This window comes from Parasteatoda tepidariorum, chromosome 9 (assembly GCF_043381705.1).
Source record: "Parasteatoda tepidariorum isolate YZ-2023 chromosome 9, CAS_Ptep_4.0, whole genome shotgun sequence".
Classification (NCBI taxonomy): domain Eukaryota; kingdom Metazoa; phylum Arthropoda; class Arachnida; order Araneae; family Theridiidae; genus Parasteatoda; species Parasteatoda tepidariorum.
Window position 1 is genome coordinate 734,695 of NC_092212.1, and position 27,118 is coordinate 761,812.

General features: G+C 30.2%; 1 protein-coding gene across 3 annotated transcripts in view; it reads left to right on the forward strand.

Annotated features, from left to right (window-relative positions):
- The first annotated feature begins 801 nt into the window (after positions 1-801).
- Positions 802-27,118, forward strand: part of LOC107444664 (transcription factor vestigial) — a 69,676-nt gene continuing 43,359 nt past the window's right edge. For 2 of the 3 annotated variants that reach the window (XR_011637666.1, XM_016058875.3), the window contains exons 1-2: positions 815-1,090; positions 24,804-25,143. Coding sequence is in view for 2 of the 3 variants with exons in the window: in XM_016058875.3 (XP_015914361.2) it covers positions 953-1,090; positions 24,804-25,143 (478 nt within the window). In the remaining variant the exon portion in view is untranslated. Of the gene's footprint in view, positions 1,091-24,803; positions 25,144-27,118 lie in introns of all 3 variants that reach the window. The other variant, XM_016058876.3, reaches the window with a different exon arrangement.

Here is a 27,118-nt window from a genome sequence, read left to right on the forward strand (position 1 = left end):
CATAGGCTTGCATAGCTCTTTAATTAACTTTTCAAATGAACTAAATAAATAAGGTTTTATATTTTATTTATTTATTAATTTAATCAAACATAGGCTCAAAAACATTCAAATCGGATGAATTAGATTTGAAGTAGGTATTAATTATCATACTATTCATTTGAATAATATTTTGTTTCCATACCAAATTTGAATAAATTTCTTAAGACCAACAGATTTGTTTCTTCTAACCGATGAGAACAAATTTTTAAGTAACAGAAGTCGGAGTCGAAAAAATTTGCCCATTTTACTGACTCCAACTCGTGCAAAATTTCTCCGATTCTATAGCCTTAATACCGCACAGAAGATTGGACTCAATAATTAATTGCGATTTTTTCTTTTAAATTGGAGCATTTCTCTTTAATAGTTTTAATTATTTTGATCGAATTTTCTGTGTATTAAATATAAATCAACAATTATACAACAATAATGTTGAATCTATTTATTTTGTTCGATCGTAGGGTGGAAATTGAGATACCTTTTTTATTGAAAAAAAACATATTTACGAAACAAAGCATCTAAAGAGTTGAAACGCAACTACTAATCGTTGAATAATTTGCGTCACAAAATTATGCGAAAAATGTCTGTCCTTTCCTCAAAAATGTGTGACACACTGTGATACATTCATTGGATTCCAATTCATCTGTCAAGTTCTGCTCAAGTGACGGAAAAACGATGGCGATAGTTTTCCAACTTTGGCGAGAGTGGTGGCGAAAAGTTTTCTGGTAACCCATTCCTCCATTCTGCGGGATCCGGGGGGCCGTCGTCACCCAAAAATGACTCCCATCCAAACCAAAAACAGAAGTTTAAGGTGCAAGAAGTTTCCGGATCCTGTGGTGTACTCGAATATAGAAAATTTGTGTCGTTTGAATTTTTTGTTCTGTGAAAGATTCTGCATGCATCGAAAGGGTGCACCATGAGTTGCGCGGATGTCATGTATCAGCCGTACTCGCCGTATTTTCCGTATCATCAGAGATCACAAGTTGCCGTGTCGTCCACGGGGGCCGTCGGACCCCTCGCACCCATACCTACTCAAGTGTCTGCGGACTATCGAGTAAGTTAAAGATTCTTTATTCCCAGTGGCAAACTCAAATCTAAACGCAAACCGATGAGGATGACTAGCATAAACAATTATTATAAACTAGACACAAAAAATGCTTACTCATCATGATTTTGAATACACTTTGCAAATTTTTTTATCTTTATTTTCAGAACAAAAAACAGCGTCATAAAGCCTAAATAAAAGGACAGAAATGGACACGTTCTGTTGAATGCTTTCCTCGGTGTTTAATACCAAATGACAGTTTCTTTTATGCTCCTTTTTTTTGGTGCTTTAATGATGTTGTTTTTTGCTTTAGTCTAAGTAGCATTAAGTATACTCTATCCTCCTTTTGGATCAAATAAGTAAATTTTGATGTGCATTTAGAAAATAATAATAATTTTTTTCCTTTTAAAATAAAAGTGTTTTTTTTTCAAGGCTAGCCTTATGCCAATGAGCTAGTTTCGATATATCTTAATACTAATTATTTATTCTATGCTTACCTAATCTTCTCTACTTTGTGAAGTAAATTGAAAATGGATCCAATTTCAGCCTAAGAGAATTTTGTTGATTAAATTTTTTTTACAATATTTACAATAATTTATGTTAAAGCCTAATGAATAATAAACTCATACTTTCCTGCTTTAACGAGAGATTCGCCTTAAATATTTTAATGTGGTAACAAACGTTCAACTTTTTTATTTGTTTTTATATTGAATTTGATTAATTATGATTCGGCCTTCACAACAAATATACAATTTTAACAAGATAAATCTTCCACATAATTATGTTAATTTTGTATCAGGGCTCCGGTACTAAGAAACATTTAACAGTGGTAGCAACCAAAATGCAATAAACTTCGATCATTTATTACATTTGTAACCACCACGTAACATAATTTTGTTAAAGAAATACGTTGTATGAGATTTGCGACCTAACCATACTTTTTATTGGTATTTTTGAACTAAAAAAAAAGAAAAACAACCCATGCTAGGATTAACTTAAATTCACTAATACTCTTAAACTCGCGGCATATTTATGTGTGCTCGTTTACATATTTATACTAGACCCCTGGAGTTAGTTGTTAGATAAAACTCATTAAGTAATAAGCATATTCATTCATAGTTATTGTTAAAAACGATGAATTAAAAACTGTTCTAAAATGGCAATTAAGGAGAATTTGTCTTTCCATTATAAAGACCTAACTTTTTTTTGTTAGTTATCTTATTCACTATCAAGTTTTATGCCGATCTCTAATAAATAACAGTCACCAGAGCAAATAATTTAAGTAGCCTTCATTTGTCTGCAGACAGAAGCATTTCAGTGTATAGCATTTCAGTGTAACTGCTAGCAGGTAATTTTGTTAGAAATCAATAACCGCAACGTTTCCTTAAAAACTTAAAATTCTGAACTGTATTATGAATGCAATCAAAATGCGTAAACAGCCCAGGATTCATTTTTACAAGAAACATTTTCCCGACCTCACCATTAAGTATTTAAATAACGTTTTTAACAAATAAAATGGGTTTACTCAAACCCTAAATTTTGTTATTGAAAAAATGATATCAAATAACATTTATGTTAATTTTATGTTAATCAAGAAACAAAATGTATTCATTTCAAATAAATCTAAAATATTTGTAATTGATGACATTATAATATGAATACGAGAAGCACGTGTTTTGTAAGGTGACTTTGTGAATAATGATGCAGATACGATGTCTTCTATCCTGTTTAAATCGTTAATTTCACCCTATATCAGACATCAAGACTAAGGCGTGTAAAAAAAGGGATTATGATGGAATTAAAAAAAATTTAGCTCTCTGTAAAAATTGTTGAGAAATAAGCATATAAGCCACTCTGCAGGCCGCAAGAATGCAACTGCAGACTAGAAATTTGGCCCTGCTGAAATAGAATGTTTGCTTATGAACTGAATTTAAAGTTTTTTTTTTTTCTTTCTTACGAAATTTCAATTTGTTTGAATGTTTTGCCATTCTAAGTGCTTCTTTCCGAGTTATTTCTCACACATTTTTTTTTTTTTTGTTGCTCAAAACCTATAAAACTTAAAAACTTGAAAGTACGAAGGGGAGTGGGAAAAAGGGATTATGATGGAATAAAAAAAATTCCATTTAACTTTCCAATTAATCTTGTGATTAGAAAACAAAAACATGTTGGTTGTTCCATTGTCTGCTGAAATGCAACAGAGCTGAAATTCGAGGTGCTGATAAGATCATTTTGAATTATTTTTAACGGGAGATTTTTGTTTTTAGAAATTCTATTTATTCCGATTATAAGTACTTTTTCGTGAATTTTTAAAATTTTTTATTTTTATTTTAAGCATTGATTATTTATCTATTGTTGCAGAAAAAATATTTTTCCCTTACGAGATCATAATATTTTTATCTCATAAGCTCGCATTCGAGTAGATATCAATCTTAACATTCATAGAGAAGTAAACTTAATAAATAGCGAGGAAAACCGTTTTCTATTTGAATTGCTCTAAGTCTTCGCATTTATTTTCGTTATTTCCACAATGTGTATTCCTTCAATTGATTTTTTTTATTCAAGTACAGATAATTAGTTTTAAAATCTAGGTCATAGTTCATTGCATTACAATTAACACATTAACGAAATATTCTTACACAAATCTAAAAAAAAAAAATATTTAAAATCGTAATTTTCAGTGTTTTGGATAGAAATATTTACGTTTAAGAAGAAATGAACAATGATAAATGAGAATAAATTATGGGAGTTGAAAAATGGAGCGAGCAAGACAAATTTTTTAAAATAATTAAAAAGAAGTACTGTATTTTGATAATATCTGTTTCACTGCAATTTTCACACTTTCCATTGACTAAAAACTGAAAAGAAAATCAGATGCACGAGTATTTTCTTTTGCTCTCAGTAAGTCATCGTTCATTGCTAATTCTACAATTCATTTTATTTACATTTTCACCTCATTTCATTACAAAAATAAGGAGATCTTTTTTTCTTTTTTTTTTTTCGTCTTGTGCCGATATGACGGACAGCTTTTTTTTTCTTCCAAACATTAGTTGGGTACCAGAAATAGATTATTTTCGATTATTATAAAAAATTACTATATTCAAGTCAATTTTATTTAACACTTAAAACATTTATCTTAGATCTTGTATTACTCTTATGACGTCAACAGCCTCTTATCATTTGATGTTTAGCTTTTTATATCATACTACATTCTTATTACCCTCTGCTTTTATAGCACTCCTATCATATTTTACCCGTATCATTCATAGGACTATTATGCGTTATTCATAGGGTCTCTCTCATATTTTTATCACTCTTTACGTTACATTATTTATACATTTTACAATACTTCACAGGCTCTACCGGTTACTCTTTGCTCTCATATTTCTCTTATAGTATTATTCTTGTATTATCTTCACTATTCGTCTTTCTTGACTCTTCTTATTTTTATCACGTCTATTATTAAATGCGAACTTCTTTGTAATTAGAGAGATTGAAAGTATTCAGGTGGCACTATAAGCAGTGAACACAAAATAAATATGACACTTTCTTCACAAATATCATTAAAAGAAACGTTTCTAAATAGTAACAAATTGTTTGTGATAAAGAAGGGGAAAACGGGAAATGTTGAAGTGGAAAAAAAACTTTATGCTTTGATTAATTATCTAATTTTGAATACTTTACTGCTTCAGTCAAGTTTTTGGTATCACCTTAAATATTTAAGCGAATTTTGCATTATTCTCGCACGATATCCTTTTAATTTTGTTTACTCTTTAGCAGCAGAAAACTTACATAATCAAGAAAATTTCCTTTTTATTTTTGTTCCATTGATGGAAATTTTTAGAAATATCTGTTCTTTAATTCCTTCGCACAAGGTTCTTCTTAATATTGCACTGATAAGGGAAGTGTTGTCATGAAAAGGGTGATAGCGAAATCACACTTTACTCTAGTAGATATTTTCTTATATCAACTGCCGCTCAAGTTATTTAAAAAATTATTTTTTCATGATTATAGATTAAGTTAAAACTCTTATATTACCACGATGAACAGGTGTGTTTTGTTTTGAAATGAATAATTTCACGATTTCTTCTTGAGTCGATTGCCAAACATTGAGTCTTCCCCTCCCCTAGGATTTCTATCTTTGGTCAATTAACACATGATGCTTCCTCACATCCTGTCAATCCTCTTTTGCAATGATCTTCCTCTATGTAGCTTTACCTCGCCTGTCTTAATCTTCCTCTTTTTCTTTTCTCATCATGTGACCATCTACTTTAAACATTTGCAAGATTGGATCTTTTTGCTCTTTGCATATGGCCGAGCCCTTTCCGTCTTTGTTTTTTTTAATTTCTTCCTTATTTGTATGATATTATATTGGGTCAAAGGATTTTTGGTATTATTTTTAGACATTTATTTTGAAATGTTTCTAGTCTTTCTTATACTAATTTCCTGAAGCTCCAGCATTCGTAACCATACAAAAGAATGGAATGCACAATAACCTTGTATGCATTTTCTTATGTAGATATGTATACTTAGTGCTCTTCAAAAGTTGTAGATTTCTAAAAGCATGATCTAGCTTTCATGACCTAATGGGAACACAAATAATTATGCTTTTTGTTTCTATGGTTTGGAAAAATAAGAACTAGCAAATTTTTGTCAAGTTAAAAAGAGCATTTTCAAGACAATTAAAGATCTTTCTGATCAATATTCTTAACGTATTGTTGACCGGTCACGAGTTAACTCGTGTTTTCATAGCAAAACGTTGCCACCTGCTACGAATAAACTCGTGACGTGCGTTTTTTTTCTCCCTCGTCACCGTTGTTTTTTCAGTGCGTTTTTGGAGATCACACAGTATACAATTGTTGGTCAGCAAACCTCAAGCTGTTTCTCTCGGTTATAAGACCTGGCGGAATACAATTAAGCCTACGTGCATATTACAGTACAATAAACACATGAAGGGAATAGATCTTGCCGATCAATATTTGTCTAATTACAGTATTTTATGAAAACGTTTCAAATGGTTAAAAGAAAAAAATTTAGCCTTTTTTTTCTGAAAAACTCAACTTTGTTCAATGCATATGAACTTATGTGTATACATGTAATGTATGAACATATATACAATGAGTTTTGTGCATTATATGTACATATGTACAATGAGTTTTGTGTATTATATGTACATATGTTCAATGTACTTATCTGCCGGAAAATAAAGCGAGAAATTTCTACTGGATGTAACTAGAGAATGGATAACTGTGGATTCCAAAGAGTGCAGTATAGCAACTGACACTTCCTGATTTTCTAAAACAGTTCCTTATGATGATTCACCCTTATAGTAACGAATATGTCTTAATATAATCACTGGCAAAAAAAAAAAAATCAACTACAAAATTAGATATATTTGTAAAAGCTTTCGTGTATCGTTACTCGTAGGAGATTTTTACACAAGAAAAAGAAATATTAAAATTGAATAATGAATACAATTTATTTATGTTGTTTAACTTTCACATCCAATCACGAAATAATATCTGGAGACATGAGATAAATTCTGAGTACAATTGCTGGTCAGCAATGTGTTAAAAAAGAGAAGAAATGGAAATTTTACAACTATTGACCAAAGACAACTGACGAAGTTTTGATTTCAAGAAAAAAGGAGTGCACTTACGATATCTCTCAAGACGAAACTTAATAATAATTCGCCCTTCTGAATTGTCACTTCAAAATTACTATAATTGATAATTTATATTAAAGCTTCATAACTCAAATACAAAGTTTAAATTTTTTTTTCAATTCAGGCTGCGGACATAAAAGTGCTCGAACTCAACTGATTCTAAAACATATCTCTCTCGTACTCCATCGACATAAGTGACCATGGATAATAAACACTCAATTCTTCTCACACTATATTTTTTAATTTCCTCAAGAAATGGAGAATCTGTACTGGAGTTGCCTACTTCATTCCGTTCTTTCAAGAAAGCGTTGTTTTCCGTTTTCAATGGGGATTATTTTTCGTTTTACAAGCTGTTGTTACCGTTTCTAATATGGATATTTTTCGTTTCACGCATGGCTATTTTCAGTTCATGTGATATTACAGTTGTGCAATTCCGTCATGGCGAACGTAACATTCACAGACTCTAAATGCACATGACTAAGTTTAAACTAAAAAATAAAGCTATGAATTTATAATATAGTTTTTGATAATTTACACTTACACTAGTTTTGATTAAATTTGGTTGTTAGCGATATATAATTCATGTGCTGCATCCATAACAGTAATTTGTTTTTTTAAATTTTAGAAAAATATGTTAATCAAGGAAAATTAATGAAAATTGGAATAAAAGTAGATGACACCAACAGTTTTTTAAACATAAAATATTAAAGCTGCTTTGTTTTGAAATTGCACGGATTTGAAATCTACAAACGTTACGATTGTTAGACGGAATTTCCCAGCTTATACTGATCTACGACTTTCTTCTCCGTGCAGTAACTATCTTTCTTTTTTTCTTCTTTTTTTTTAAGTCATGCGCAATCGCAACTTTATAATAAAGCATAGTCGAGATTTATACTTAATTTAAACGCTTGTGTGTTTTAGGATTGAACACTGGGTAACAGAAACCTTTCAATAATTAATAATAAATTCTAATTAATTTGAAAGTTACTAAAAAAATAAGTTACATTATACTTAGTTAATAATCATATGAACTACTTTAGTTGTTTTAAATTTGAAACAAAACATATAGTTTCAGAACATATATTTGGTTATGTGCATATTTTCTTACATTTTACGAAGCTATTAAAAAATAAATAAAACATTATTTAAATTGCGATGTTTATGAAGACAATTTAAATTATCTACCAGGGCAGACATTATAGTAATGGATATCCCTCAAGTATTTCTTTTGAAATTATAGTTATTTATAGATATAATATTTCGGTTTTCAATTTTTTAAAAAAAAAACAGCCATAAGTAATCTAAAATGAATCCTATGCATTAACTTCTTGTCTTAAATTACGGTCTCGGAATATTATTATTATATATATATATATATTATGTGTGTGTATCTGTGGGTGGGTGCAAGCAAACAAATTCTACAGCGGAGCTACTATTCTGTTTTTGAGTCATTAGATTCTCTTAGGAAACTTTCTATTCCTTCGCCAGCAGTGAATGGAAAATTTCAAGTAATGTACCATGTAAAGTTCCATCGAGAATGGAACTAGTACACTGTACCGTAAAATTACAGGTAAACATCAGTCAATAACACAATGCAATTTTACAATACACTCTGTTACAGTACACTATCGCATTAGATTATTTCGTCTCGTTCCACCGTTTGCCTTGATTCGGCAAACAAATTGAATTGTCCGAATTTCAAACAACGTGAAGGACCGAACTAAAGATAACTTATGAGCACAACGTTGATTTACGGTCAGTGGTCATTCAGTTTTTGAGAAAAAATACTATGAATTTATTTATTGTCAGTGACCATAAATTTATTCATGAATTCCAACCATACATTTATTTATTATCAGTGAATGCAATACTTGTTGTTGGTCACTGACCGTAATCTAACGATGAACAACAAGTTCTCTAATAGTTGATAGAGCCAAATGAAATGTATAGCTACTTTCAATCGGTCGAAGAAGCTGTACTATCCATAATATAAATTGCATTAAAACAAGTTGCACTTTTCAGGTCCTTATGCCTCAATTATTAAATTGAGAATTTTATCAAACTGACTTAGTTCCTTTAAGTGTATACATCATCACAGTGATTATAATGAAATATATTTATCCTGTAACAAGAAAGGATACTTAAAATTGTTCACAATGTTTTAATACATATTCTTACCTTACATTAGTCACATATTTTAATAACGTACCTATTTGTCCTATCTTTTAAATTTTACATAATTTTAATAAAATGTTTGGAATCTTGTTTTATTCATATGAATGTTGATTTCCTTGTTAATGACATTAGTTTCTTACCCTCTCTACCTAGCGGGTGTGAATGCATTTTACATTGACTAGCCCCTCTGGGCTACTGCGGTTTTTCTGGTTTTGTTTCTCATTTTTTTTTTACTCTCTCTACTCCAGTCAATTTTTTAGCTTTTTTCTAATCATTATTTTCTCATATTTCGCAACTTTAACCTCTTTCATTTCAAACTACTTTTGTTCTTTCTCATTCACGTCTCGCAAGTCTTGAAAATGTTGGAATATTTTTGAAACGCTTGAAATATGTGGACAATTATTTCCTATTTGTATATTTCTGAAGTGAATGAAGTTTTTAATCAGGTAATATTTCTCCGCTTTCAGTTTCGTGGGATTATTCATTTAACGTATGCATTTATCTTATTTTTATTAATTTTATGAATTTTTTAATCACATTTAAACTATTAATAAAATGCAAAATGTTTTGTAATATTTTTCATTTTATAATTCAGAGATACTAAAAATAATCACACTTTTGAAACTATTACATCAGTTGAATTTTCAACTTGTGACAATTTAAATGTTTTTTTTTTTTTTTTTTTTTTTTTTTTTTTTTTTTTTTTTTATCTTTAACGAATTTGAATGTCATAAAATTGATTTTTAAGTAGAATTATTTCTTGAATAACGTTTTTAACATTTGCTGTTAAATTGTTGTATTTCCTATTATTTATGCATGGAATAATAATCACTCAAAATTATTATGGATTTTATAAAATGAAGTGGGTATTTTGGGATCTATCTATTACTATTCATCATCTCATTAATACATTGTAAATAAGGTTATCGTGTATCATACTTTTAACTGTGCAGACATATTGTTGTTTTCTTTGAACTTGTTGATTAGAGCGTAGATTATTATTTCTGAAGTGAAAATAGGTATTTTTAATATAATAATGTCTCTAAAGATTAAGAACAAAATGCTGACGAATAAAAATCTTCTTTGAGTGAATCATTTTATAAATTTAGATCATGAAATATGAAGTTTGTTGCCTGTTTTGCGTTTTTTTTTTTTATGGAATTTTTTCTTCTTTTCTCTGGGAAGTCTTTTTTAGAAATATTCCTTTTTAGTTAGTCCTCGGTTTTCTTTGAGAGTGGTTTAATTTTAATCGAAGTTATTAGACAAATTTATGATCGAAGACTGAAAAAAGTAGATTTTAGCGGAACTGCACTATGGTTTTCAACCGAATAATTGTATCTAGAACGTGTAGATTTCAGCGGAACTATACTGTGGATTTCAGAAAAAATAATTATATCTAGAACATATATGATTTCAGCGGAACTGTACTGTGGATTTCAAACGATAATTGTATCTAGAACATATAGATTTCAGCCAGTGGAACTGTACTGGGGATTTCAAACGAATAATTTTATCTAGAATATATAGAAGAAAAGTAATCCTAATTTATAAACGTGTTCCTGATTGTAAACGTGCCAAATATGCCTGTGTTTTTATTTTATTTCATTTTTTTACTTACTTTCCGCCATTTTCCCAGAAGAATAAAAATTTTCATGAGAATTTAATTGTCTGAGAACAATTTCTCAAAGCATATAGTAAAATAATTCTCATATCTGATTATCGTAAACTGAATAATGCATTACGAAAAAAAAATTTTTTTTGAACTATATCATAAATGTAAACATAAAAAATGTTTTATAATAATGTAAATAAACATAGATAAATAATAATAGATAAATATGGAAAATATAGTTAATATAGATAAATTATTCAAACATTTTTGATAAATAAAATTAAATGAGGATTTTTTAAATAAATATTAGAAAAATAAATATTGTAAAATAAATATTGATGATTGAAATTTTTTGAAAAAAAAAAATTGTTAAAATATTTTATAATAAATATAAATTATTGAAATATCAAAATTCATAAGACATGAGTTCAAGAAAATTCTAAAAGAAGGTGTAATGAATCTAATTAATTTGACATAAATATAAATTCTTGACGCATTTTATAATCAATGAAAATTGCTGAAATATTTTATGTTAAATGAAATTACTGAGACTTATAAATATAAAATATAATCAGTAATAGATATAAATAATTGAAATTTGGTCGAATATTATACACATTTTATTACGGAAAAGAAGAATAAAAAGTCCTATTTTTTTTCCAGGAAACTAACCGACGGTTGTTGAGAAAAAGGATGGCACAAATCAGAATAGAAAAAAAAATGTAAATAATTGAATTGGAATAAATTGAAATTGAATAAAAATTGAATGATTCGAATCAAATTTAAACATTATATAATAAATATAAATAATTGGAATTGAGCATTGAATAGCTAATGTAAACAATTGAAATTTAATAATTTGAATTGAAATTGAAATATCGTATATCTAATGTTAATACTCAAAACATAATAAGGTGAATTTGAACTGAAATTTAGGAACTGGAATTGAATTAAAAAATTGTGTAATATATAATTGGAATTGAATTGAAATATTGAATAGTTATTAGGATGCCATTAAGCAATATTATTATTGTTTGCAAAAAGAAGAGCGTTATCTTTTATTCTTGTTTTCTCAAAATATTACCGACACATGTTAGCGAGAATGGTATACAGAACCAAAAAGACAAGGTTAAGTATTATTACAAGATAATCACCTTTTGAGTAGAAGCTTGTTTTCTTTTTGAGTTCTCGTTACATCTTAAGAGTTCATCTGGGGTTATCTTTGTGCCGGCATCTTATGAGCTCCTCCCCCCTCCCTCTTTCTTATAACTTATAAATGAGCTCAAATTTGCACCATAATATCGGCACTTAAAACCATGAAACAGTGCAAATTTTATTTAAATTTAATGAAGCATTAAATTCAATCATGTTTCCTAACAATTCAATAATGTTTCCTATAAAATTGTTCATAACTTACCTTTTCTTCAGATTTTCACTCCATAAGCATTTTTAAAAATTTCTTATTTCATGTCTTATATTTTTTTTCTTGCTTAATCTTTAAAAAAACATATCAGAATATAAATTTTCTTTTATCTCATCATCGAGCAAACTTTTATATCCTTTATTTAACGCAGTTGAAGAAACACGAAAAAAAATTATCTATCAGAAAAAAACCTAATTTAAAATTACTAGAAGTTAAATGAAGGGGTCTAAACTGAAGCAATACGCGTTATTTTTTCAGAGAAGAATATAATAGGACTAATGCGCATAAAAATAGTAAGAAATATGAGGCTTAACATGCTTTTTCGATGGCTACAGTTTTAAGATATTGATAGGTTAATAAATAATTATGAATAAGATATTTGTAAGTTAATAAATAATTATAAATAAATTATAATAACAAGCCAACCCCTGTTCACCATAAAACAGCTCTCACAAGGCCTTAGGGATTGTTTTGGTATTCCAGCTTACTTTGTTTGCGCATTTGATAAATATTTTTTTAAATCTAGCTTTGAATAAGTGGTAGCGGTCTCATTAAAATGAATTTTTAAAAAATATCCAATACATGCATCTAGAGCAAGAGATGGCTCAGGTGAAAGAGAGTTCGCCTTCCAATGAGGTGAACCGGGTTCGAATCCCAGCGATGACTGATTGATACGGATCCACATCTGACTTGCACCCACCACAATGCTGGCGTAAAAATATCCTCAGTGGTAGACGGGATCATGGGTTAGAGTCCCCTTGCCATCAGGTTAACCATGAGAGTTTTTCGTGCTTATCCTCTCCATGTAACGCAAATGCGTCCCGTAGTGGACTGATCGTTAAGACACGGTTCCCGCCAGATCACCGAAGTCAAGCATTACTGGCTGCGGTCAGTGTTCGGGTGGGTGACCACTTGGATCAGTCTGCGTAGGGACCGAGGGTGTGCGGTATGGGTCCTCGTTAAACTGTTCTACCGTAAAGTGCTCGACTTCGCGTGCAGGTCGTCGGGCTACCAAAACAGGGGAGCCATCCCCTCTGCAGAGCATCAAAATTGTGATGATATGTTTTCGGATCATCCTCAGGGATGTTTCCCAGACCGTCGCCAATAGCCCATTGTGCAGCTCTAGTGCGACGTAAAGGAACTACAACAAGTAACGCAAATGCTGGTTAGTTCCATCAAAAGGCAAATATCTCCCAATACTTGATCCAGGAGTTCCCTTGTCTTCAGGATCGGGTTCAAAATGAAACAGTTGAACATGAGTAGTCGTGAGCCCAAAATATTGGGTCGGCTGCTTCAACGGCTAGTTCTAAAATATAAAATAAATTCTATGCATCTTTTGAAACTTTTTAGCGACAGACCTTTCTTTCAATTAAAATACGTTACGATTTTAATTGCATGCATTTCCCCGGAACACGGAAATAACATTTGAAAAAAGTAATTCACAGAATGTCCCTACGTATACGAAATTACAAAAATCAATGTTCGGAGACGCAAAACAGTTCGCAATTCAGTTTAACATAACCTCGTAAAATGTATAAAATCAAAAGAAAAGGGTTACAGAAAAAAATGCATATCTGGCTGAGATTTGTTGATAAAAAAATTTTTTCACCTGTGTTAATTATGAAGTATCATTAAATATAAAAAATAAAGGATTAAATTACAAAAGAACCTGCGTACATTGACAAGTAAAATTAAAATAAAAATATTGTTCAGTCTGTTTTATTCATATGAATTGTTCGTTTTTAACCATCCATTTCTGCTCTTCCTAAACCACAGTTTATTTTAGTTTTTCGTTGTCTATGCGAGAAAAGAAGATTCAGAAATTTGCTAACATGTACTTTTAAGCGTTAATTCTTACGACTTCTCACTCACTTGATATTTAATTCTTTGTTGCCTGCAAGAAATCGAAGTATTATTTTTTTACAATCTACACATTATTATTTTGTGTAACTGCTTGCTGTGCTCGCCAACCCCACACATCTCTTACAATTGCTTTGCAACTCATGCTCATTAGATATATGATACATTATTAAACTTAAATGCAGCTCTTAATTATTTTTGAACTATCGGAGCGTAACAAACTAATTAAAACCCAAAATTGCCTGTACTTGTAAGTTTGTTTGCTTTTTTTTAAATTGAAATTATTAAAACTGAAATATAATTGCGAATTATTATTAGAGCAGTTTCTTTATGGAAGCAGTTTTATAATATTTTTGAAGATAAGATAGTTGATGAGCATAATAAAATCAAAGTTATAGCTCTGTTTGTTCGCTTAAAGTTTGCTTAAGCATTGTTCCTTAATATTTTGTTCTCTATTTTCATGTTTATGACTGCTCATTCTCTTGATATTTCAGACTGATACTCTTTTTTAAGCAAAGTTCTAAAAATTAGTTGTGCTTGTATGAGTTATCCGCTTTTTACTCTACACTACAACTCAAATCATAACAAATCAGTTTGTTTTACCCTTTCACATAACATGCAAGATTTTCATCGCAGAGATAAAAAATAAAAAAAACCTGACCACTTTAAATAATTTTTGATCTAATTGGTTGTCCTCAAATAAGCTAATTAATTACAGCAGAGAATATTTTAAACTTCGAAATCAGAAACAAAAACGCTCTTTCTATGAACAAACATGCCTTTTTTTCGACGGATTCGAATTTCTGACCCCCAAAATATAGCCGGTAGCAGCAATCTGGGAAATATTGTCCCAACAGTTTGGTTAATATAATAGGGTTGAAAAGTTTCCCTATAGAGAGGTAAAAAGTTTAGATCCCTTAATGTTAATCTTATTTTTTGCGTATTTCGCTAAATGTCGAGAAATCTTAAAACGTAATGAAAAATTTCTGAACTCAGTTATAAATTTTGTATTTCCGAAGATTATTCCTGAAAAAAATTAACTTTCAGTATCTATAAAGTATTTTTTTTTTTCATTTTATTTAATAATAGTCGACAAAAAATGAATTGTTGAAAGGTATTAAATTTTTTGCATTATTTTAACGAATGTAATTTTTGCAAAGCAAAACACGAATTTTAAGCGAAATCAGTAGAATAAGTCCAGAGAAATCGAATTCAAAGTATCTAATTTGTTTTAAAATTCGAAAAGAAATTTCATTGGCTTTTTTTAACAATCTACCAAGCAATGAAAAATGTAGGGTATTTTATTTGACAAAATGAGTGGTGAATTTGCTTCTAAAAATGGATATCTTATTTGGTGTTATTTTAATCAAATAACACATGGCTCAAATTACACTAAAAAGCACATAACATAATCAAATAACACATACACATAAAATAACTATTTGGCTCAAGGCGCGTTTGAAGGATGACAAAACAAATTAGCAGCTTTGTTAAAATCAAACTTTGGATTTGTCTGCTATTATTAATCATCATTGCTATCATTAATTATCTTACACATTGTTATTGGTTATTAAAACGTTCTTTTACTACTGAATTATTATTTGTAAAGGATTAGCCAAAACGAAGGAAACTCTTACTGTTATATCTAAATTTCATTAGGTTAAGAGAATACACGAATCTGAAAGAGTAAATGAGACATTTAAAAACATAAAGATATTAGAACAATTTTAAAAATATTCCATGGGCAAAAAGGTAACCTTGTTATTTTACAAGTGTCAAACAATTGTCTGAATGTGTTGCTATTAAATTTAAGAAAAGAAGAAAAAAGTAGGGTCAAATGGGTTAATTAATATCCATGGGATAATTATGACCAGAACCATTTTTTAAAAACCCATTAAGGGTTATAATTTTTAAATATATATTTTATGCATACATTTTTTCAAGGAAGCTTTAAGTTGTTCTTAGTTAAAATTATTGAGTTAATATTCAAATTAATCTAAAAGAAACTATCTAAATTTTTGAAAGATACTTTTGGTGCGTATTGATTCATAGTGCTTTCAAACCCCAAAGAAAAACCTGTTTGTATCTAAGCTCAGCAATTTTTTTCTACCTACGATAATTATTTATTTAAGCTTATTACCTGAATGTAAATGGTCATAAGTGTCTCTATTATTTTACCAGAAGCGGGTAATTAATGACAATATTTAAAGTTCAAATTTATTGACCTTTTGTGCTCAGTTGTTGAAAAAAGCAAAAATGTCTAAAGCACACAATTTTCAAGAAAGAAGAAAAAAGAAGAAAAATGAAAGACTGCAGTAGGCTGTTGCGATGTTAACAGAATCAGCATCCAAAATCAGATACAAATTGGTGCGAAACTTAGTTCAGAAAGTCAAGAAGCTGTCTAACTGAGCTGGAACTTGAAAGAAAAACAGGAACTTGAATGTTTGTTGTCAAGAACCAGGTTTGGTGGTGAAAGTAAGAGCTTCTGTTTAAAAAAAAAAGATTCGAATTCTAATGTTTTCAAGGATGGTAAACCTGGGAACATTTTCGCTTGATCCTGAAGAAAGCCGAGCACTTTCAGTAATGGGTCCAAATCTATGTCCAATTTCAGAAAATGATTTAAAGTTTTATAAAGAAAGAAACTAAAAGCAGTACATAAATAGAAAAAGAGGAACTGACATCGTCAGAAAAAGTCTACCTTTGTCTTTAAAGCGGAGATTTCAGTGTGCGCTGAAGATGTGAAAAGCGCTGGTTAGAACTTTTGAAAGTACTGATTATGAGATAACGGCAGTATTAGGAGGATATGCATCAGCTGATAGTCATTTCTCAACATGTGTCTTCTGATTTAACGATAGTTTTCATTTATAAGAGTTTTGATTAAGAGATAAATTATGGCCACCTTTAAAAAGCTTCGGTACGTAAGTTTGATAGTGAAATGCTTTTTCGTTTCTTTACATTCTTAAATAGTGAAAATAAATCTCCTTAAACCATTAAAACAACCTTTTTTTTCTTGTGGAGGTTGTATGAAGTTTAAAATAACAAAAAACGAGTGAAACGTGGTCAATCTGACCCTACACTGAATAGGGTCTAAACTGCCAGAATATGATAAAACTTACCATGATTTTGGGCTCGAAGGGAACACCAAAAGCACGATAATTTCTGAGTCAGTGCATTACTTAGAGATTTTAGTAAAATTAAGAATAAAATGTTGCTTTATAATACGTAATAATATTTGGTAAAATTCGATCATTTTATCATGATATCTTAGAACATGATATAAAACCATTTATTTGGCTAAATTTACTCGTCAATTTTGTATTTGTTACGAAATGTGAACTATTTTGATATTTCGATTTTCTATAATCGTGAAAACCAGAATTTCTGGTAAACCGTTACATTATGAAGGGCTTAAATAGCGTATATTTTGTGATTATTACCAAAGTTATGTCTTTATTTTCCTTTTCGTTCTAGAAATGTCTCTACTATACAGAGACAGAATCTTATACAAAATAGTTCATGTAAGCAGATGATGCATTCTAAACTATTCTTAAATGTCTTAGATATTTTGCTCAAATCAAGATGTTAAGACTATTTCTGTGAGTGTCATTGTTTCAGTTTGTTTTGTGTATCTCTGTAGCAGGAGGTCTTCTACGGCGGCAATGTTTACCGTTCGAAATATCTGTTTAAAAATAAAGAGATGGAGGTGTGCTTGTTAATACCCCTCGCAAACGATGTTCAAAGGAGTCTTCCGTCCCCAGGGATGAGCTGTTTTGATGAGCCGTGACATGTTCATTCCCCTTCTCCCTTTCCATGAGATCGTGTGACCATTTCCGATCAAAGACTTTCAGTGTCTTTGCCCGAAATTACACCATAAGTTACGCCGACTGATGGTCCGTTCTGCTTGCGGCACAAAGCGGTGGCTTTTTCACGTTTTGAAATTAGTAATTTAAGATAAATCTGAGATATAGATGGTTGCATTGTTGGTAGACACTCATTTGTCCTCAAGGCCGATATCTCTATCTCATACCCCAAACAATCGGTTCACAAAGAAGGTTGCTTTATCCCGAAAGCATCATAAATTTCCCTAAATTCATATAACTTTTCAAAATATGTATCTCTTCCTCGCTTTTTTTTCTTATTCCCTTAATGTTATTTCGGATTTATTTTTAATAATTGGGTCTGGAATCACTAAAAAATAAAAATAAAAAATACCCGTGTAAATATCTCCTAAGATCTCAATGCAAAACTGACCCTAAAATGGGTGATGGCATGTTTCCTTTTAGAATTTTATGTGAGGTCAGTGTGGGCAAATTAAATTATATATATGTATGAAATCCGTTATTTTATAATTTTATAGAATGCCTAGTTATTCCATGAAATGACTGATCGTGTCCGCTAAAGTGTAAAACTGTCTTGTATTTCATGGTTTAACTAGTTATTTCATGGAATAACGATCTGCAACCCGTTAAAGTGTAAACAAACAGTATTAAATAATCCCATTACGAAAGTATGTGTTGTCTGTTTAAAGGAATGCAGTGAAGATATAGTTTGCTTCAAATGTATGGAGCCTGTCCANGGGATCACTAAAACATAAAAAAAAATACCCGTGTAAATATCTCCTAAGATCTCAATGCAAAACTGACCCTAAAATGGGTGATGGCATGCTTCCGTGTGGGCAAATTAAATTATATATATATATATATATGTATGTAAAAAAACTCAGATAGATACATCTTAAACAAAAATGAAATTAATTTCAAATTATAACAAATCTTGGCATGTTTTGATTAAAATAATAGTTTATAATGGAGCATTTCTCTACAGTAAAAAAGCCGTTAGAGCACAAATAAATTTATTTAAAAAGATTGATTTATTTGAAAAAAAATTGAAATTTATATCTTTCCTTTTAAAAAAATAAAAATAATTGCTGTAGGATAGTGGCCTGTTTGCTATAAATAGGTATTAAGATGCAGTTCAGGTAGTTATACCAATTATTATCGATGAAAGTTTGGTAACTATTTCTTCTCCTTCATCTGAAAAAAAAAGAAAGAATCTTGAGTAGAAGAAATGTGTACTTTTTATTCTCTGAAGAATAGAACATCTTAGTCTCTCTAGATATAAACAATTTCCACTCTACCAAAATAATGTACAATACTGTTTTTTTCTTCTTGACTGGCAGAAAGTGATAATCTCTCATAGAGTTGTCAATAAGTTTCAGTTTTAATTCTCTCCATCAAATCCTCTGAAAAGAGTGAATTTAGCTACTTTTCGGTTGCGATATGTTTTTGATATCTTATTTCTGCTTCATTGACAATTACAAAATCAATTTTAAATTGAATCACCCATTTTAAGTGGATGATGGACTGTTTCGAACACAAGGAGTGTAGCCTGAGCGGTATTTCCCTCACTGATGCATAGGAGAAGTTTGCTCAGATTTAGTTTAATGAAATACAAAAAATTAATATAATTTAAAATTATGTTTTCTTCTTTAATTCATCTATGATGAATTCAATTGTTTTAACAAACTTGATAAAATATCTTCTTTAAATTTCAAAACCTTTAAAAACTGGATGAATGCTAAGGTTTCGGACTCAATTTTTATTTGAAATTGAAACTAATATTTGCAATTATTCTGCAAAATCATTCTCATTTAGAAAATAAATAATGCTAAATATGTAACCAATTCATATTTCTTTCACTGGAAGTTGAATGGAAATCGATTTGGATACGTCCATGTGTCTATGCTTACTCTTACGGAGACGACACTTTAAGTTTTTGATTGAAATGATACAGAGCAAAAGTTAACTTCAAAATAGGTAAAAACAGTTTGATTTATAACAGAGTATCACATTTTGCTGAATTTCCGAGAATAAAATATGCTAATAGCAGAGTAAAGAGAGCATTTGAAAATTACTTTTGCACCATACAAACCTTTTTTTATTTTTACAAATTGATTGTGATTATGTAACAAATAATTACATGATGCAAGTAATGTGCATATTGCTTCGCAAAATTTAACTACACATGCAAGTGCACAATGAACATTCAAGAAGTCAATCTATGATAAATCACAGATGAGATTTGACAAGTAAATGAAAAAGCTGTTTAAGATGTCGACTTTAGTCCCGTGTCTATGCTACTGTAGTTGTTGTTGCCGTACGCTATTAAGACAAGGGGTATGCTTGTTCTTGTTTTTCAGTGGCGCTATCTATGGCCAAGAATTCGATTTTTACCACACCCATGTGCCACACCCGCTAATGGGTGAACCCTTTCATACATTCATTCATTCGACCACAGATCGTATTTTTGACCAGAATCAGAGAACGATCCATCTCCAATTCAGTACCCCGAGAGGTGTGATTAGTTATGGGAGCATGGAGGACTTTGTGACTCGACAGATTTATCGTGTACCAGTCACTAGAAGTCCTTGACCGGCTGTATTTAAACTACCGTTCTCACGAACGTGAGTCCAGTGTCCAGCCACTCAGACTATCTCGGCTATCTATACTACTGCTACTGTACTATGGAAATAGGTGTTTCATTGTCTAGTGAAAGGGACGAGTACCGATGAAAACTGCTTAATTGTGGTTATCACGAGATGGTCTTTAGCTCATGCCAATTGCTACTGATTACATTATTTTCGTGCGATGAATTTCCAGAAAAGTGTTATGCTTAATTTCATAACGTAAAGCCATCACTAAGAGCAATAAATAAATAAAAATTGGAAAAATTGTATCTTTATTATTGCGTTGGTCTTCCAGTTTGGTGTGTGATTTCAGAGCGTTGAATAGAGCAATGGAGTCGACGGTTACGATATTCGAAACTAACTCCGGACGTTCCCGATTCTAAATTATATTCAATTCCACCAAATTCCTGGAATTGTTACGATATCATCGTTTTGTAATCGTAATTTAATACTATAATTTATCTGATAATTTGATTGATATTCTATTATTCTAACTCCAATAAATCTTTAGTTTATTAGTTAATCATAATAGATTGTTTAAAAGACGACGAATCTGATGAGGATGAAGAAAGGATTACAAAAAACTTTTCTATAGTATTGCAAGTAAAAGTATTATATTTATTGAGTATAACTTAGTAGAATAGATTTTTCAGGTATTATGCTTATTTTACATAAATTTTATGTTAAAATGCATTGTAAGAATTTCTTATAATTTTTTTAGAGAAAGCAGAAAAAAAGTTGGTTTTTTTCGAATAACACTATTAACCTCAAATGAACCGCAGACATTTCATTTGTTTTCTTTAAAAAAGTTGATAAGAAGTTTTTGCCACATATTTTAAGATAAACTTTATATAAGATGAACATAATGCCCGGAAAATGAACTGAGACTATATCAAATTTATTCTAATAAGTTACACTCAATATATATAATTGTTTTATTTTTTCGTGCAAAACCATCGAAATGTTCTTGTTTTTTTTTTGTTTTTTTTTTTTAAATTGAAACTTTTTCATTATAATTAAGCTTATCAATTAATACAGGTTGCATAAGGAGTTAGAGCTTTTAGCTTCAATGATGGCTGATTTTTCTATATAAAACTCTAGTAGTCATTACGAAGTATTATTAAAACTAAAATATAGTTCTGAATCAATAAATGGAAATGGCCTAAATGGAAAAGTTTAGTTAAAATAAAAATCTAGAACAGTTTATTTGTTGATACTTGGTTTTAATATTTTATTTCTGCCCAACTAAGTGCGTTTTAGCTTCCCAAATAAGAAAAAAAAAAATTTTTTCAAAAATTCGTGACTACATATGTTTAAGAGACCATCTTGGATTTTAGGTTAAATTTTATGTGTTTGTTTTCTTTTCTGTACCTGATTTCTATTGATAAATTGCTATTCGAAAGCTACTTAAGAAAGGAGGAAAATAAAAGTGCTGCTTAGATCAGCTTTTCTTAGGGATCAAAAAAAATAGCAATTTTGATCAATTTTGTAATATTTATGGAAATTTCGTAAAACTTAAAATCAGTATGGTTACTCGATTTGTGTTTTTGAATTCATCATTTAAAACTACACTCGTTTGTCAGACTTTATTTTATTTATTTTTCCTTTAATTTAATTTTATTACAGTTTAAACTGACAAAAACTGATTTGGATGATGCTAAAGATTTCGTTAACGAAAAATTGCATTAATGCAAAAATATTTATCAAAAGTCTGAAAGCAGACAACTGTATACTATTGTGACGCTTATCGTCACTCAAAATTAAGGGCAAGAGGAAGGGCTAAATATAGATTTCTAGAACATCTCAAAGTTTTCGATTAAATAAAACTACCGTGGGAAATCTCCATCGGCGAACAGTAACTTAAATACGGATAGAGTAATTCAAGTGAACAATAAGGTTAAAATCTCACAATGGGCCCCCATCATGGGACTCATTCGAAATCACAAATAACTTTTGTGCTCATTCTCTAAAACTTTCCGCAAACTTTTCATCGGGCCAAAAATACTAATATTAAAGCAGCCGAAGGAAAGGAGAGCAATCAAAGTGATTCTACTCTAGACAGATACCGAAAATTAGTAAGTCTCTCCAACTATTCTAAAACAATTTAAGTTATAATGCTAAGTTGATTTAATTGTAAATGGTAAAATGGTTTAATTGTAAGTAAAATATTATTTCCTTAAATTTAAGAGAGACGAGCAAATTTCCTTTATTTAAATTAATTATAATAACTATATGATATGGCCTAAAAGAGCCACACTATTTAACTACTGTTCATGAATTGAGGATTTGGAGAATTGTATTTGTATAACGTCATCAGGTAAAAGTAATAAAGAATCTGAAATACCGCACAATTTATATCTCAAATAGCCTTTTAAATGTTCATGCTCATGACTGCTCACTCGCTTGATATTTCAGTTTTCATATGTTTGTGGCCGACGTGAAAAAGAAATGTCATCCATTTTTTCTTAACAATTTCCACATGAGTGTTTTACAATCTAGATGAGTTGACTTTGAACTATAATAACTACTTTTATTTCATTTAAAAACATTTCAGCACATTTATACAGAAAAAAGAATTAAAAAAGACTTTAAACTGATATTTTATGGATAGTTATCGCATTGATTATGTATACGTATTTCTTTAGAGATATTATAGGCATAATTACAAGATACTGCATAAATTATAAGAATAATTATAACAATATTTATAATAAGATTTGACGATATAAAAGCGAATAAATATTATATTTTAAAAGAACAATGCTGATAAAATAAAGAAAAACTGCACGTAGTCAAATTTTTATTGAATACGAACAAATTGATTTAAAAACGAGAAACTTTCGTATAAGTCGTAGACGAATTTTAATTCGTATTAAGCAGAGTTGAACATGTTTATGGGAATGTTGCAGTCATCCTTTAACTTTAAGCTCTAAAAATCTTTCTCAAAAACAAATTTAAAAAAAAAAAGCATCCACATTAGGGAGGGGCTGTCACAAATTAATATTTTACTGAGGAAGGAAAAAAATTGCTTTCGAAGTCTCTCAAACCCTCATTGAAAAAAGCTAGACAGAAAACATCAAAACCAGTTTGATTGCTTGATGAGTTCAATTAATTACCTTTCAATTCTTCTTTGTTTCCTCCATCTGTCAAACTGATTTTGATGTTTTCAGTCCCGGCTTCCTGAGTACTGATTCCTATGACTTCGATAACATCCTGTATGTCGGTACTATTTAAGATTTAAGAGGTGATGCAAGAGGTGATCGGGAGACTCAAATTTTAACTGAAATTTTAGCTGTCTTGAATCCTTTTTTTGAAACTATAGGAATTGAAAATTGTTGTGGAAGATATTTGTAAATTATTAAAATGTCATATACTCAGTTTTATGAATGATATTTTGCAAATTTTTCAAGTATTATATTTTTCTATCACATATTTCTGAGGAGCCCATTTCTTTCTTCCATTTTTTGACGAATCTTTTGGGATAAATTATATTTTTTGATTGTTACTCTGAATTTTAAAACAGTCTATGCATTCTAGTTCTCAAAATTAGAAGCTAAAATGGAACATCCAATATGAAATACCATCTGACATTTTTACAATAAGAAATTCTTAAATAAAATTCTTTATTAACTGAATCTCCATGTCTATACACTATATAACTTTAAAATAAAATTCTGCATAGAAACAATTCTCTAGCATTTAAACAGGACGAGGTCCATAAATTAAAATACTACATGAATATAAAAAAATTAAAATACTACATGAATAATGGATTTCAACAATTTTTCTTGATTTATGCAAGCATTTTAATTGTTTTTACATGTTTTGAAATATTATTTTTAAGATAGGGAAAGTTTCTGAAAAAATTCCATCTTTATTCAGTTTATTGTTTGCTTAAATACTTAAATTAGCATCACTACTAAATTGTGGCTCATTTAATCGATATCTAATTAATCTGTATTAGTGGAAAACTATTGCCACCCATTAAAATTTATAATTGTTAGTGCAATGCATTATTTTTTTTTGCCATGAATTACTGAAATTTTCAGTGTTTAAAATAGTTTTGATGTTAATAGAATGAATGTCGTATTCTTTCGTGAAACGTACTATATTTTGTTTTTCAGTTTCAGTTTTGGATTCTTAAATAATATTCTCTAAATTATTCTATAAGAGCTCATCTGGCTGAATTATTATTGTGAAAGAAAGTCATTCGATCCTTGCTTCAGATCGATGGGGTACCACTTTATTTGGGAAATAGGGGCGGCTTGTGCGTCATGCTAACCCTATTGTCACCGTCATTCCAATTGTCATGAAACTGTACCAACCTTACCTCCAAGACATCTTGACTTCGAGCAGACATTTTTTGCGGGAATGCTCGATGGTTTTATATTGTCCAATATGAGATTCCCAAAATAAATGAAATTGAACAAATATCTAAATGTAATTATTTTTACAGATATCTCGATACATTTATTATTATTAAAAAAAAATTCATTTATTTATTTTTCGTGGTTCTCTTTTTAGAAATTTACTTCGATCAAATCACACACAGACACCAGTCCGAGCAGCCTCGATCCAACAACACCCGCCGCTTCTCCCATCGATTGTCGTTCTTCTCTTCCATCCGCCGCCTCCATCCGGAGTCCTCCGGCCGCCGCCGCCGCATCTTCATCTGCCGCCAGCAGCACTTCTGAGGGAGAGAAAAATGATAAGGCGGAAGCCCAGTATTTGTCTGCCAATTGTGTCCTCTTCACATACTACAGTGGGGACATATCATCCGTTGTGGACGAACACTTTGCCCGGGCACTCTCACAGGTCACCAGTTATTCACCTCCTGAGACAGCCAAAGCAATACAGGCAAAAGGTAAGCATCATTCGAATCACGGAAAAAAGGCACCTGTAAAAAAAGTAAATGCAAGAACGCACCGAGCGAGAATCTATAAAACGAATTATGAGGGGGACAGGAAAGTAATGTCGTTTCGGTGCATTTGATATGTGTTATCAAGATATAATTTTTAATCAATAATGTATTCACCCTCGCTAGCATCAACCTTTCAATGACGGATCGAAAATGAATCGAAATGGATCGAAAAAGAAAGGAATTGGTCTAATGGATATTTAATGCACCAAAACGACATTTCTCTCCGGTCCCCCTAATAATTTGAAACCCACAGTAATTGAAATAAAAATAATAAGTTATGTATTTAAATGCAAAATGAATAGAGAAAGAGTGCTAATTCGTCTAAGAGAAATGTAAAAAATCGTAATATTTACTTATTGAAGCCGATGATGCTTGATTAAATTTGTTATTGGGTAATAATTTGATTAAAATATAGTTCTGTTCAAGGAAACAAAATGAATAGAGATTATTCTTTTGGGGGAATCCTGAAAAAATCGTCAAACTATTATTGGCTCCAATGAGGCTCAATTAATTTTGGTTATTAGTGCCCATTGAAATAAAAAATAAGCTGTGAGCTCAAAAGAGAAAGTAATGGAGAGATGGTCACTATTATAGGTGTCAAAAACGCTTACATAAATTTGGTACTTAGCGAAATTAAAAAATAGATAGATATTCTATGCACTAAAATGAAAAATTAATAGAAAAAATGTAACAAATTGTTTAGGAAACACGTTAAGTCGCCATTTTATTGTTGGCGCTATGGATACTTATTTAAATCTGATAATAATAATTAAATGAAATTAAAAAATAAGCTATGTTAAAAGCAATATTAATGGAGAAATGATTCTTATCTATTTAAAAGAAGCGTGAAAAATAGCTAAAATATTACTAACACCAATAATGCTTAGTTAATTTTGAAATAAAAACTGAGGAAAAAAATAAGCTATTTGCTCTAATTAAATATCTCTCTAGCAAAATTAATTGCGAAAAGGCTTTGACACTCATTTGTCTAGGAGAGATGTAGAAAATCGTCATATTATTATTGACACCAATAATGCTTAATTCATTTTGGTAATAGGCTCTACTGGTATTATGGTCACCTGTAATAGGTACCAAATGTTAAAATATAGGTACCACACATTATAGTAGTATATTTGATACCTATTGAAACTACATCGATACTGGGAAGTTTTATTATAGATACAGTTTACAGTACCTCTAAAGGGTACAGGAAGTACCCTTTAGAGTATAAGTACAGGAGAAAATTCCGTGATTGTTATAAATTTTGACTATCGTGCGTTGTTTTCGAGCATCTTATCAAATAATTTTGACGTTTGTTAATCCTTATTTTGCTGAGTCTTAAAGCGTGTTGTGTTTACTCTAATAACGTGAAGCCACTGGGAAAGACAAAATATAATAATAAATTTAAAGAAAATGGAATTATTAATTGTACATGTTTGTTAGTTTTGTGGCCGTTCAGACATTTATTGATTGTTCGACGCGAAGAACGAGTATTCAGTTAAAGCAGCAAATTATGAAACTTTACTTAAAAAAATATCTGTATATTTTTGCAGCATAACCGCTTGAATTAGTGAATTATGAAATCATTTTATTCTTTTCCGATGGTCCGCAGAGATAATGATTAGAATCAAACATTGACATCATTTGATCGAAAACTGGTGACTTAAATCAATATATTAAAGATTAGTATTAATTGATTCCTATTTGTAGATTCCAATTAAATTAAATGATTTAGTGCAAGATATCCATACTGCGAACAGTGTGCACTGAATCTGTTAATTCTTATAAGCTCACCCATTTTTAAGTGACTGTTAAATTTTTTTACATGCATGACACCTATAATCGGTTGATTTCAATTACTTAGTCAGTTTGAAAGTGTCGAATTAAAGACTGATATCACTTCATTGGGTTCGTGATT